This window comes from Lygodium microphyllum, chromosome 18 (assembly GCF_053477565.2).
Source record: "Lygodium microphyllum isolate KBCC chromosome 18, Lygodium_microphyllum_v1.1.10, whole genome shotgun sequence".
Taxonomy (NCBI): domain Eukaryota; kingdom Viridiplantae; phylum Streptophyta; class Polypodiopsida; order Schizaeales; family Lygodiaceae; genus Lygodium; species Lygodium microphyllum.
The window spans coordinates 139,330,617-139,346,191 of NC_141152.1; the positions used below are offsets into that span (position 1 = coordinate 139,330,617).

At 40.6% G+C, this 15,575-nt stretch overlaps 1 protein-coding gene across 3 annotated transcripts in view; it reads left to right on the plus strand.

Annotated features, from left to right (window-relative positions):
- Window positions 1-15,575, plus strand: part of LOC148021443 (uncharacterized) — a 122,412-nt gene that overhangs the window by 50,299 nt on the left and 56,538 nt on the right. For all 3 annotated transcript variants that reach the window (XM_087699315.1, XM_087699314.1, XM_087699316.1), the window contains exons 2-4: window positions 10,938-11,069; window positions 12,407-12,484; window positions 13,564-13,674. In XM_087699315.1, coding sequence (XP_087555441.1) covers window positions 10,938-11,069; window positions 12,407-12,484; window positions 13,564-13,674 — 321 coding nt within the window. The remainder of the gene's footprint in view (window positions 1-10,937; window positions 11,070-12,406; window positions 12,485-13,563; window positions 13,675-15,575) is intronic.

Genomic DNA, 15,575 nt, shown 5'->3' on the forward strand with positions numbered 1-15,575 from the left:
TAGCATTGGATCTCCTCCTTGGCAGCCATAGCTGACCTTCCCGAGCTCCCGTCACTCCCTGCCTTCCCGAGCACCTTCCTAGCCTATTGAGGCATCCTCAAGGCATTGCTACAGAGGTATTGAAGTGTTTTTTTAGTATTTTTATTTAGTTCTTGGGTTGTAGTCAAACGGGGCAGCCATAGCTCAAACCCTTAGAGCTTGGATCTTGCTCCCTCTTGCATTTGGGCACTTGAGGCTTGTAATGGGCCTCCCTGGGTACCCCCCGGAGCCTCCAATCACTACCATTGAGGCCATGTGGATGCACAGGAGTAGAAGAAGGGATCAGCAAATTTGCGCCATTTTTTTGGCTGTTCTGGACAGCACACTACAGCAGCTCACCTACTCCTCATTGATGGCTATGTCATGCTTCTTCGGGCTTGGCAATGCACTTGGCAATGGTCTCTAACTTCGGTTGAGGCCTCCTTGATCATTGGTATCAGTTTTGGGTCTGATTTGTACATTCCCAGGACTGTTTACAGCAGTCCCACAGTTATGTTATGCAGAAGTAACATTGGCATCTAGTGCTATGCTTGTTTGGGCACTTCTACTTAACCGGTTTGGTACCTATTGATGCCTGATTGTTTGGGGGATGCAAGGCACATGTTATGCCATCATTTTGGACTGATTTTCTTGCTGAAAATACTCAGTTTTGAACAGTAAATCACTGCTGTACCACCGTGGGCTGAAGTCTATTATCTCATGTTTGGTTATGCCTATTGGTTTTGGGCTATGTCTTTGGGATATGCAATGAAGTATTGACCTTCGGGATACGACATCGAGCTTGTCTTTGGTTCCGGAATGCTTTTGAGCTTGTATTAAGCTTCGACTTGGTTGTTCTTCACTGGCATTTGGCTTCAGTTGGCATGCTTTGGATCGGTCTATGCCTACTGTCACTGCTTGACATTTAGGCCTCTTGCATTTATACTTTGGTCAGATATGGATGCCACTTGGTTTGTCCATGCTTGACAGTTACTTGGAGCTTCATCTTCAGATATATTTGAGCATTTTGGATCTACTGGGCATTACATTTGGTTGTCAGTTACTTACTCTTTGAATGCTTTTAGGCTTATCCTTTACGAGTCTGAGATAGCTTGGGATTTATGCTCCGAATGTACCCTACTGGGATTTGGCATGTTTGATGCTATGTATTTGATGTATTAGAGCTTTGTTTGCTCTCTTTGCATCTGACTTCACTTCCAATGGGAGCCTCTTGGTATTTTCAGATGTACACAGAGTCTTATTTACAGATGAGCTTGAGCTTGTGGGACAGTTACATGCATTTGCTCTCTTGAGAGCTTTATGTCTGCAGTTTGTCTGTAGTGAGCTGATTTGATATGCCTACTGGGGCAGGCACCTATCTCTGTTACAGGTTTGTCAGTTTTATATGCATATTGGATGGTTATGTATTGAGCTTCTGGCTCTATTAGTTATGCTTGTGCTTGGTCTCTTCCCTTACCCTGAGACCCATTACATGCATGACTTCTGAACCTATGAGATGTCTCTTGCTTGACAGGTTATTGTTTTGACAGTTCTTGGTACCTTCTTGCCTCTGGAAACTCACTGCTAGATGTATCTTGTTACCTGGCAGTTGCAGTGACATATGTATCAGTGATTGCTTCATTTTTGGGATAGTTTTACATACTGCTGTCATTTATTACAGTAAGCTGAAATTTGCAGATTTTGAGCACTTCTATGAGGGTCATGCTTACTATTTGATGTTATCTTGGTCATATTTGGTGGAAGGTGCTTCTCTTGGTGAAATCCACCCTTTCAACTAGTTTTAGCAGTGGTTTTAGTGCATTTTTTGCTAGTTATAGCAACCTGCAATTTTACTTTTTTGCTTTGATTTGGGACAATATGGCTAGTCATTTGAAAGATACAGCTCTCTTTAATATTGCCAAGTTGGATGGTACCAACTAAGGATATTGGAAGTCCCAAATATGGCAGGTTTTGGTGCAAAAGTTGCAGATTAAACCCTTGCGTTTCAAGGGTGTCAAACTTGAGGATATGGATGATGATGTTTGGATGGAAGTTGATGAGCTATGCAATTCTACCATTATTTAGTCACTCTCAGAAGAGGTCCATCATAATGTTGTTGAAGATGAGAATCAGAGTGCATAGAATTTATGGGAGAAGATTCAAGAGATTTATGCGTAGCAGAGTCTTGCGTCACAGATGTATTGGCTGAAGCAGTTAACGGACCTTCGCATGAAGGAGGGGATCTTTCTTTCATCTCATTTTAGTTAGTTTCATGCTATCATGAAGAGTCTGTTGTCACAGGGTATTGAGTTCAAAGACAACTTGCACCCGTTGTTTCTGCTTGGCACCTTACTTGAATCATGGGATGTCTTCCGTACTGCCATATGTATAAAGAAGCTTGATAGGCTGAAAATCAAAGATGTTGAGAGTGCTTTATTGACTGAGGAAAGTCTCGTGGACGGAAGTCTGATCTTACCTGTCATTATTTTGGGAAAGTAGGACATATTAGGCTGTAGTGCCATAAAATGCGCGACGATAAGCGCAAGGAAAAGGGAAAAGAAAATGTGTAGGAAAAGTCTTATGAGCGCAATATTGTACCTACAAAGTCCAGTGTGAAGATAGAAGAGGTTAATGTCATGCAGGCCACTGATTCAGATGATGATTACATACTTGCAGCTTCTTCATGCGATGCCTTACAGACTTCTGAGATATATTCTATGTATGCGCAGTGCTGGCTCTTGGATTCTGGTGCGTCCTTTCATGTGACACCCCACAGAGATTGGTTTCATACCTTAGTTTCCTTTTGGAAGTTCTTTTGTTTTGCATGATGTACGCCATGTACCTGCGTTGACTCGCAACCTTATGCCAACTGGACAGCTTGATGATGCAGGGTATTTTGTGTCTTTTGGAAACTCTGTATGGAAGATTACTCGTGGTAGGCTTGTACTTGTAAGAGGTGCCAAGTTTGGTAGCCTCTATCCCTTACCTGTGTCAGGAGTTACATTGGATCATGTTTTTTCTGTGGGTTTTATTTTCCATGTATCTCTTTGGCATGCTCATTTGGGGTATATGTCTCTTAAAGGAATGAAAATGCTCCGTGCTTTGCAGTATCTTCTGTCTTTTGACTCTTTGCATTTTGATTCTTGTGATCATTGTTTGTATGGTAGGCAGAACTAGAAATACGCATAAAAAGTCTAGCAAGAAAAGCATGGGTGAGCCCTTGGCTCTTGTGCACTCAGATGTATGTGGACCCATGCCCTGTCAGTCACTTGGTGGGCCAAAGTACTTTATTACTTTCATAGATGATTACTCACATAAGGTTTGGGCTTATCCCATAAAGAGAAAATCCGATGTCTTAGATACATTTCAGCGTTGACTTGCATTGGTAGAGAACCAGTCTGGGAAAAGGCTCAAATGCCTAAGGTCAGATTATTGGGGTAAATATGTATCACGTACTTTTGAGCAGTTTTGTGATGAGCGGGGTATTAAGCGTCAGATGACCGCCCCTTACACCCCACCCCATAATGGTATGGCTGAACGCATGAATAGGACCATTCAGGAAAGGGTCCGTAGTATGCTTAACCAGGGTGGCTTACCGCAGTGTCTCTGCCTAGCCGCCCGTGTATTACTACACTGACAGTATCCGCCACTGCACACTGCAAGTGGCGGGTGCCCGTCACAGTCACCTATTCTTTATTCTTTTAGTGACAGTTTGAATAAAGGAAGGCCCAGCCACACATTGTGGTTGTTGGAGTTCCCATTTGTGTCTCTCTCTCTTCTTGCTCTTGCTCTCCGCCATAGCTCACTTCCAAGCAAGCTTCGATCCTTCTCACCTTTCAGTAATCACGTCTTCGCTCAGAGGAGTGTCGAGACATTAGCTCCTACTCTAAGTCATCAAAGCTTCTAAATTGGTAAGACATCTTCCAAAGCTGCAATCACCCAACAAACTGCGTGTTGATGGAAACAATGCGAATGTTAGAAGGCAATCAGCTCTACAGAAGGTGTAGATGTGCTACCTGAACGAGGAAATACTATCGCTTGCAGCTACAAAAGATGCCGCTGCCTCTAGATGATGAGGATTGGCTGAAGAAGGCTATTGCTGAGCAATAAATGTTGCCGCCAAGGGTCGCCAAGCTAAAAACACAAATGTAGAATCACCAGATGCTGCCACCTCCTCAATAGATAGCTGTGTTTGCAGCAAATGCTAGGCTGAATTGTTGCGTTTGATGATTGAGCTGCTCCTTGGCAACAGATCTTGACTCTTTGGTCACTTAGGCTTTGATACTATGTGAGAGTGTGCAATGGAAGAAGAAACACGAACATAGAGAGAGGAGAGAAATACAATAGAAAATGCAGGAAGAAATACTACACTGATTGAAGATGAATGCTGAATACAATTATGTGGACTGATCAGTCCCTGCACGCAGCCCAAGGCATTAGTGAGGGCACCAAATAAGGCTGAGACGTTAGCAGCACCTAGTCGGAGAGTGTCTAGGAGTGAGAGTGTGTTGAAATCTGCAAGAAGAAGTGATCAACCAAGTGTGGGTTGTAGCTATATATAGCGAAACTCCTCTAAAACTGGCCGATTGCTAAAAAGGCCTCTAAATCTGGTCGACCTGCTGAATAAGGTGATATGAGTGCAATAAATGCAGTCATACTGCGCAGAAAAAATGGAAAAATAATAATAAAATATCCTAGGTAGTTGTGGAGTGGTAGGCATTGTCAGGGGGTGGAATCCAATTGACAAACATAAACTGACAAACATAGGAAATGCACAAGAAATGTGCTTAAAATAGGGGAAATGCATAGAAATGCACACTAAATGGTCAGAGCTCCAATGTCTCCTTTAGACTTTGACAAGAGCCCACAACTGGGAGATGATAGGATTGACATGACTAAATAGGGCAGGCTAACAAAACAAAGGCAATGTGTAAACACCATAAATAAGCAACAATGAGATGTCACCAATAGTGACTATATTAGCTTTGTGAATGGAGATTGTGGACAATCATTGATGTTGATGAGCTAGGGCCTCTTTGTAGATGAGATAGCTGAAGAAGTCTCCTATTGATGGATGTGAAGGAACATTGACTTTGTTGTAATGGTGGAAGTAGATGCAGATATAGATGGAGGCTTGGCCGCTTCTTTCTTCGCTCTTGGACGACGGCGAGGATACTTCCATCATTTCTCCTTGGAATGTGAGGTGTTCCCACCATGTGGATACTTGGGATCTTTTGCAGTTCACCTTTGTGTCCATATTAGAGTCAAAAAATGATTTTGATTTCTTTGAGTTGATGTTTAGTCTGTGCATGGCTGGCTGACTTGTATTTTGAGGCCTTGAGATGCTGGCCGGCCTGATCTTGTTCTTGGCTTATTTTGGCCTATTTATTGTTGGGCTCCCTGCTCTTCAGAACACCCTGTGCATACTCTATTACTTGTAGGTCTTGTTGGAGAGAGAGAGCTAGTGCCAGTGCCCATATAGCTAGTGACTCACTATTGTTTCTCTATTGTCTCGTATTGGTAATGGATTCCATTTCCCAAGCATTTCTTTTTCTATGAGTTCTCTTTGCAGTGTTTTTCTTTTCTTCTCTCTTGTGTTGTGCAATCTATTACAGCCGATTCTCACACTTCCATTGCGGCATCCACTTTTGACATGGTATCAAATGTTCGTGCTAGATGTTGGGGTGCTGTTTTTTGCTGTTGCAGGTCTGCCAACTGCTGTTTTTGATCTTCCCTGACTACTGCAACGATCTGTTTCAGCCTAGGCTACTATCTGCTGCAGCTTTTTGGCTTGTTTTTACCCCTAGAATCCTACATTTTGTACATAACTGCCTGTGCTTTGATTGCCTAACCTGTATAGGGCAGAAAATGATCTATTTTCTATAGTTCAACTGCATTTATTGCCTAAACAACCGGTGTCTTCATGGTTCGTACATGTGTTTACTGCATTTAATGAGTTTGCAGGTTGGGAAACTGTGTTTTAGGTATTTTCTTGTCTGTTGGCTGTGTTTGGTCTGTTTTTGCAGCACTCTTTTTGTTTTCTGATCAGCTTGTCTGTAGTACACTGGTCAGCTTTAGAGAGGGTTCTTCTATATTTGGTTGTCGGGTTCTTTTCACTACACTATGGTTACTGTTGATTCTTCTCTTTTTGCTTTCCTTATTGCTTGAACTCTTGAAACTCTTGTGAATCTATATTCTTGGCACAACTCTATCCCTCAAGATGCCTTGTCTTAGTTCATCTTCTCTATATCTCCCCTATTATGGCTCGTTTGGCTGCTTCTACTAATCACCAGCATGCAAACATTGTTTAGTCATCTATGAGTGTTATGTTGGAGACTTATTGTTATCAGTTTCAGGTTTTGGTAAGGAAGCTATCTCTCGGTGCTCTAGATGTTGCAATTTCATAGAGGGGTGACATATGGAAGAAGAAGAAGAAGTCTCAGTGCAATTATCCTGGCAAGAAGGGACAATCTCTAAAAGGAATGCAGGACATTAATAGCTTTGTGGCAGGAGCAAACAATGAAAAAGGGTGATGACTCTATCAATGAGTCTTCATCATCTCCTAAGAGGTTGCTTGCTGCCATTTGGGATCCATTGGAGTGCAATACACTCTTTTGCTCATACTTTCTGCCTTGGTCTTAGAGACATGGGAGTTCAAGGGTTAGTATTTCACCTAGCATAGTGTATTGCTACATTGAGCATTGTATTCATTTATTACTTAGTTTTCTTTTATCTTCTGTGCTCATTGTCTCCATGTTACCCTAATCCTAACCTTGTTTTTTTTATCAGTTTATGCGTTTGTTGTACCATTACGTTTGTATTGTGTAGTCAAGCATTTCTTTACATGGTATCAGAGCTAGGTATAGGTATTCATTGAAGAAACCTAGGCTTTTGATAAAGAAGCTTCGCCTTTAGCAACAACAATAGAGGGAAGATGACACCAAACACTTCCACACTGACCCAGTCTTGAAAGCAGTTGAGAATTGATGATAATATATGCTATCAAGTTCTCCATCAGGGATGGGCTCTCTATTAGGGAAAGAGATTCGAAGGATGTCCCCTTCTTTTAAACTCTCCTATCTTCTTTGGTGCAAGGTACACAAGTTTTTGCTTTTGTCCCTTCTTTTTTTAAAACTTCCCCCTCTCTACATGTAATCAACCTTCCTTCCATGGATGGGTGGTAATTTTCTAATTACAACTTAGTTACAGAAGTAACGTTTTTTACAAAACTAAGAAATGCAAATTAACTTACAATCTTGGACAATGGACACCTTGTTAGCCTAAAAACTAGTGCCCATTTCAATATTTCTTTAACTTAATTGAAGAAAAAGTTGATATACATGGAATTCTCCCAATCCCTTTCGTTATTCCAACTCCCCTTGGTGTCCAAAATGACTAGCAAGTCTTCAATTTGATTTGCCCCTTGATTCGAGTAGTCAATTGGTATTTACCCGCTTTGATAGACATGAAAAATGCCCCAAATTCATTGATTTGCTAGTCCCTCCACTTAAATTTGACTAAAAACAGCTTTAGCCTTGCTGAATCCAATTCTTCAAGCTTTCAATTTTTGGCACACTTCTCGAGAAGGTTGCTAAACCCTAATTTCTGCTGCAAATTAGGATTTACAGTAAGAAATCTGAAATTTCTCAGTCTCTGGTGATCTCAATGTTGTAATCTCCGGAGGAAGGTTGTAGAGAGATTGGGAGATGAGAGAGAATGCTGAGGAGAAAATTCATACTTTGTTCGTGAAGAACTGAAGAAAATCAATCATTTACTGTTGTTGCCCTGTCTTAGCGGCTTGTAGATGCAAAGAATTGAAGAAAATCAGTCATTTACTGTTGTTGCCTTGTTTCAACAACTTGTAGATGCTGCCACCTATTGTTGATTGTTCCTTTTCTATCCTTGGCTGTCTTAGAAGATCCTCCAATGGTTGCAAATCAGACCAGCAACATCTCCTTTCACTCTCTTGCAGGTTGAATACACTAACATGCCTCTCTCTAGCCTTTGAAGACATTTCTTAGTCTTGCATGGGCATTTTTGACAAGTGGGAGCCTTCCCAAATGGTTTTTTCAGCATTATCCATAATTAAATATTAATTTTCAGTCTTTAAATACTAAAAATTAATCTAATAATTATTTCAGTGCCTGAGAAATAATTTGATTGGCCAATAATTAAATTGTCTAGGCAACTTGCATTCTTGAGTGTCTCTACGCTATCTTTGACTATTAGATTGGCGTTAGGTACTATTAAACACTTCTCTAGTATTGCTAATTGACACTTATGGCCAAATGAATGACCTAGGCCAACAACTAGCACTGGATACCACTAAGTACATGTGCAATATAACTTATAGCAACTTTTGCCTTTGACGTTTTGTGCTTTCCTTGGGTCTTGGGCTTAGAAATTTACTCTAATCCGAGTTACACCTCACATGTGTAACATTTACTTAACCATGTGATTAAATATTAATCCACATGTTAAGTGAGGTTTTAAAAATACAGGTTCTCTTGACATTGCAATATTATCAAAGATAATGAAAAAGTTAGAGTGCCATATGTGGATCTTTGAAAAGTCCCCTTGAAGATCCATTCTTGTATGTTAATACACGAGGAGGTGATTATATGAAAAAGATTGGTAACTCTTCTTCTCCTTTTCCTCTTTGAATTGTGCTTTTGAAAGTTAGAATGAGTATGGTGTTTCATCTTCAATGCATTTCCATCATCGTCATCATTTCAATTTCCATCATTAAATGAATAAAATCAATTTGATGCATCCATATCCATATCGTTTATACCACAATTTGAAAATCCACCCATCCATCTATTTCTTCCAGTGCGTCACCATAACATTTACACCATTTACATTTTTCTTTTAGACTTCACTCGTCCAAGCATACCACACTAGGGGATCTTCAAACATAGGGACATCCTATCCCTTTAGGTCCTTTGCTTTTGCATAACGAGGTGGTGTTTCATCTTCAATGCATTCCTATCATTGTCATTCCAATTTTCATCATCTAATCAATAAAATCAATTTAATGCATCCATATCCACATCATTTACACCACAATTTCAAAATCCACCCATCCACCTATTTCTTCCATTGCATCACGATTATCATTCACACCATTTACATTTTTCTTTGAAACTTCACTTGTCCAAGCACACAGCACACTAGGGGATCTTCAAACATAGGGACATCCTATCCCTTTAGGTCCTTTGCTTTTATACAACGAGGTGGTGGAGGTGCATTGATGGTGGGGGTTTATCCCCCAACCCAACCATCGATGGGACCTATATATACAAGTATCCCACCCATGCATCTCATGCTCCATCTTACCCTTCGATCTCCCATGTGGCCACACAGATTACCCACATGTCATTATGTAGCGGTTCATTCTACACCTTTGTGGCATTTTGACCCTCCACCAGTCTATCACCTCCTTTTGGACACACATGTAGAGTCACCATGCTTGGCACTTTGATGCCACATGTAGCACCCACAGTTCAATCCTATGCCACTCACCTATCCCCCACCAGCTATCCAATCATTCTCATGAGCCAAGCATGTGTTTATGGATAAGATTGGTTTTAACGGGTTGAACTTTACCACTTGTCTATTCTGATTCGGCAGGTCTTGGATTTCCAAGGATTGTAGGAATTTGTCTAAGGATAAGAATCCTAGGCTGACCCCTGTTGGTTCTCATATGAGGTTGTTTGGTACTGGAAGAGCAGAAATGCCATGATCATAGTCAAGTTGTTGTGGGGTCCTATGCTTGAATTCCACTTCCAACTTCAATACTGGAATGGCTTGCTCTTAAACATTGGTAGGAAGTTTGTTTGAAGAAAAAGAAGTATTTCCTATAGGTGTAATCTACATTTTGTGTATTTTCTTTTATATAATGGTGTAGTTTCAACTTTCTACATCTGAGACGTCCCACACATACATAGTTGAGTTGGCTCAATGATGAAGCCCATTTCTGGAATTTGGACCAAGGTGGACCTATGTGCAACCTCGATGCTTTATGGAAAGTCTCACTGGGCATGAGACCTAGCCTAGCTTGATAAATTTGGAATGATCTGTGCCACGTGGATTTTTTAATAGATAACTTTTGCAGCACCCTTGCTTTTATTTTGAGTCATTGAGAATCCCTTTTATCAGCATCTTGTTATCATCTCACGATCCATTATAGTCGAGGATATCTATCCTCCTTATAGACAAGATTTTATCTGCTTGATCTATATCATACCCATCACTCTTTGGAATGTCTTCTTTTCTCCACAGTTTTTCTAGCTGTGCATACTCTTGTGCTATTTAAATATAATCCCTCTTATTCTTTCTGGATTCAGTACTATTTGTATCTTCCCTTGTACTTTGTAAAGGGAGTACTATTATATCTTCTATATTTGCTAAAAGAATGTGTACTATATGCATGTTACACACTCTTGTTTTTCCCATTATTTACCACCAACATGTATTCCCTGCAGTCCGATGTCTGACCCAGTTGAGAAAGCTCCAGAAGGAAGTTCAAATTTTCAATTTCTGACCCAGTTGAGATAGTTCTAGAAGGTTCAGTTGTTGCATAATCCAAGCTCAATTGCCTTGATATGTCCATGTATTTCTTTCTTCAGTGCCATGCATACTGAGAAGACGAATCTCTATTTAGGAGTCCACTGTCCTCTGCTACATCTGGCTTTCTAGACATGCCAACTGCTAACAATCTTTCTCTCGGACACTGTTTGCTCTGCCATATCAATGCTTAGTAAAGCTTTGTAAAGTTTTAGAAATAATCTAAACATTATGTGAAATAGGCTTTGGCATGAACTTTTCCTGTCAATAAAAATTCACAATGCTAGTGCCACAAACTTGCGGTTTCCATTTCAAGTTTTTATCATGATATTGCTTGGCTGCTGCTACAGTATGAAGAAACAATACATGGAGAGGCAACAAAATGGTGGATTGTCTGTTATCCAAGGAGATTATCTCTAGCAAGCTTTATCATTTTGGTGTCGTTACTAGTCAGCATTGTAATCCTTGAACAGCGCACAGAGGTGTGATATTTTCTCATCTAGAGCTTTTGAGTTTCTGTGGAGTTTGTGCTGGCTCGTGTTCTTTCTTTGATATAGTCAATTAGAGTACTGAAAATAATATTGAATCAGACACACTTCGGTGTTGTATTGTCTCTTTGGTATCGTTGATTAGTAAGTTTGGAAGAAGCACACTTCGTAGCAAGCTGGTAGATTGGTTGGTTCTGGGAAATTTTCTGCCTGTATGTAAGTAAACCCTCAAATGTCAAGGAGAAAAAAAATTAAAACAGTATCAAGGAGTAGTGTTAAAAGTGGATGATGGTATGGCACATTCTCACTTGAGGTGTGAATTTGGAACCAGAAGAGAAGACATAGGTGCATCTGAGTACTACTACTGTCAATGGAATTGTGGAAGAGCTCCGTCTCAGATGACACTTAAGCAAAACTGTCAAGCACTCAGGAAAGAGCAAAGTGCAACTTGAAATCGTTGCAGGCGTCTTAAAATCAGCATTTACTGCTGTTTTGTGGATAAGATTGAATGGAACTGAAGATTACTACTAATAACTACATTTGGGCAGAGTTTAACTCTTATCTGTGGGCCTAACATGCCAATGTGTTGCAGAAGGGAAGCTAGATGGATGCATTAAGCATAGGGACATGCAGTTGTGTACATGTGTTGTGAGTTAAAAGCTTATGACGAAGGATTGTTGGTGGTCATTTAGATAATCGAACCATTGGAAAGGATTTGACAAGCAAGTCAGCATCTGGCAATCAAATGGCTATTGTTTATGTCTACTGCATAGTGGAATGCCTAGTCTTTCTGGGCACCTGGCTTTGGTGTGGAAGCCTGAAGGTTTTTTGGAGACTTAGTGGAGAGTAATCTTGCCACATTTGGGAGCTTTTTGTTAGCATCATAGCCTGATACATTTGAACCACTAAATGTAGCCAGGCCATCGAGCAGTGGTGTATCTTGGACATTTGAGACACTTTACCACAGTTAAACAGACATTCTTAGAGGCAGGTGAAAGAGAATCCAAGGCATGTAGAGTGCATGAGGAGGATATAGGCCTTTTTTGGCTACCTGACACTAGACCACCCAATAGACTATTTCCTGTGAGAGTGTTCTGCCTAGAAAATGTCCTTGTGGTGTCTATTGTTTTGGGGCTTGCTGTACTTTCACCTTAGTGGACTATCTTGTTGAACTGTTTTGGTTGGGAAAAATAAGTATATCAGCTGTTCATTGTGAAAGTGTGATAGTCTGCATCCTTGATTAATACTCATTGTCAGTCACTTCATTTGCTTGCTTGATTTAACTGGGTATCTTTGAATAGTTTTCTGCTCATTGTACTATCTCATCGCAGGTTGGAGTGCCATGGAAGATGTCAAACTTTTTGAAACTTGCCCATTCACCAAGTTTCTCTAGTACCACTGCTTGCCAGGTGATATACCCAGTGCTGCTACCTTGTCAGATGATGAGTTTAGAGTGTTTTAGCTATAGGGTGCAAGTGTGGTTACGCTCAAAAGAAACTCTTGTTAAAATGCAGATTTACACAATGGTTCGCTGGTCTTAACATGTGGTTTAATTTTTTTGAGATGCTGCCCTCTCTGGTTCTTGAGCTTCAAAAGCAATGTAACCTTTGCTGTTAAAAGACCTTGTTTGTTTGATCTATTCCATAAAAACTGGCAGGCAAGCCAGTGCAGTGAATTTTACTTGCATTCCCATTGCAAATGTAGACAGTATAAAGTTTGCTGTCCTAGGGAGTGTTGAAGTCAGAGTAGGACATTTTCTAATCACAGTAATGGTAATATTTGTTTTAGAAATGAGGATACTCTCTCTCCTTTTTGGCCATCCATTTGTGGGTTTGCAATGCATGGTCTGCCTTTTGTTTTGGCAATAGATATTATTGCCAGGGAGTATTGGGGTTAGCCCTTTACAAGACTGGCACCTTGTGGTCTGAAAAGACTTTCTTGGTGGGTAGCCAAGATAGGGGTGAACCCCTTGGTCTTCTGGCATGCCTTTGCATACAGGAGTGGCACAAATTGCCCCCCCTATGCCAGCTAAACCAGGGGTAGAGAGTTTGGCCCTGCAAAGGCAAGTATGGAGTATTAATTCACTGGCTTAACTTGCAAAAATAAACAAAAAAAGAACAACAGATAAACTGCTCATTTTCTTTTGCTGCATGGACACTAAGCACGATTGTGTTTCAGGTTGATTTACTACCTTGTTTAAGGGATGTAAATTAGACAGGGAGTCACAGTACAGAAATCCTCTTTTGACTGCTGTTAACCCATTAGAGCATTCGTAGGCTGCAATTGCTCTTTTTCAATATTTTGATGTACTTTTACAGATATAACACATGCAAACTCTTTTCCAAATTTTTGTGAGTACTATCACCTTCTTGCGATGTGTTCCAAAGAATGTGGATGTCCTCTTTGATGTTCAGGTCTTGGAAAGACTTTGAGTTCTATGACACCTCTTTCAATTTCTTTTTAATATATATGCTGTAACTTTTTGCAGGCACAAAAGAAGGGGTACAAGATGTTGAGTGTTGATTCAATACCTAGTGGGATTATGCAAACAACTTCTGACTTGCAGTCTCGGTCCTTATGGGCAGATCCTATTGTTGAGGTAATTTTTTCCAACACTAGTTAATTAAGGAGGGAAAAAAACATAAAATTTTGAACATCCAAAGACCTTTTGAGACTAGAAAGCATACAGTTCGCATTAATAATTGAGTGATGAGCATTGCTTCTAAGGAAGTAGCTTTACTTGTAGACATGGACCTGACTCTCCTACCATCCTCTAAGGTCTGTTATAGGGTCATAGTGGAGGGATCTCAGCTCCTCCATGATGAAGTCCGATGAAGTAAATCTCCTCATGAGTGTTCTCGGTATTGGTGAGATGATAGCCTAGAATCTTGTGGAGGCTGCTTGGCCCAGGTGCTGGTCTTCCAAGGTCTACATATCTTTGTGACAGTCTATAGTTACCTCAGGCAGTCCTCTACTTGGTAGAGCTGATATTAGTGGGGGATCTATGCTGGTAGTGCTACAACTGTGAACAAGTGTATGAGTATCCTTTGTTTGTTGTCTTGCACATCTATGTCTACTGCTGCTCAGGCTTGAATTAATGAAACTTGATATCTGCAAATCTCCAAAAGGCAGAGTCTCAGGCACCTATTCCATGGAATGCCATAACTTGGCTAAGGTACCTAAATTTGTCTTGAAAAGGCAGTAGCAGCAGCCTTGTATCTTGTAATATGCAGGACATCTTGTGAAGAAATACTCTAGACGCAGAAAACACAAAACCAATCGTATCTAAAGTACAGACTAATAATCACTGAACATAGTTAGGCTTAGGGTTATGGTAACTCAAAGAAAGCAAACACAATAAATAATGAATTGAATGAATATTGAATATACAATGCTCATGCAGCAAACACACTATGTAGTGAATATTGAACCTTGGACTTTCGTATCTTTGGGATTAAGGTAGAGGTTATGAGCTATAGTGTGTCGTACTCTGAACGGATTCCGAATCGCAGCAAAGGCAGCCTCCGTGTATCAAACATTAGCAATCATAGCCAATGAAGACTGGATCTGATGTACACGACAATGTAGGAGAGAGAAAGACTAAAAACACAAGTACCTAAGGAGAGAGAAAAACTGGGCAACAATTGTTAGATACAAACGTAGACAGGAGAGAGAAAGTTAGGGCAGCAGCCAAAAACTGTAAACGCAGCCTGTGGAGGAGAGAGAATGTTAGGGTGACAGCTCCAAACTGTTGGCGAGAGCACCAGATGATGACGTCAGTATCAAACGCAACAATCTGATTGTAGGTGATAGCTCGAGGATACCACGCAATAGCTGCAAAGTGAAGGCGAAGGCTAGAATTAGGTGCGAGATGTAGTAGAAGGTTGGGAGAAGCTCTAACTGCGATGTCCTATGCGAACATGGTGTGGGTTGAGAGATACGGCTCATAAAAGTTGCAAATGAGATTAAGGGAGAGTGGTGGGCTGCATGCCTATTTATAGAAAGTTTGGGACACCCAAATTAGGGTTTTGCATGTGGGACACAATAACTCTTTGGGATCGCGTTTCTTTTTAAAATAAGAAGGTTTCTTCATTAATTAGATGTGTTTTGGGGTTGTTTAAGTCAGGCTAATGCATTTTTAGCTCCACACATTTGCACATGTAGTGCTCCATTTTCTCTACCTTTGGCATATGGCAGTTTTGACATTCTTGTTCCCTCATGCCTCTCTAAAGTTATCTTTATTTTTCAACTTGGAGCTGGTGCTGAGAGGGCACATCTCATCCCAAATGATGTATGCATGCATGTGTGTCTTGCTCTTATAATGAAGGCATCCTTTGAAAGATAGAGACAATGGTACTTGTAAAAGGCCATCTTTGTGCCAAGTGGTGGTGTTGCTGAGATCCATGTTCTCTTGATGTCTATCTTGGGTGTGTTTGTCTTTATGACAAGGTTCATCTTGGCATGGCTGAGCAACATGGTAGGTAGGAAAGAAAAGTGGTT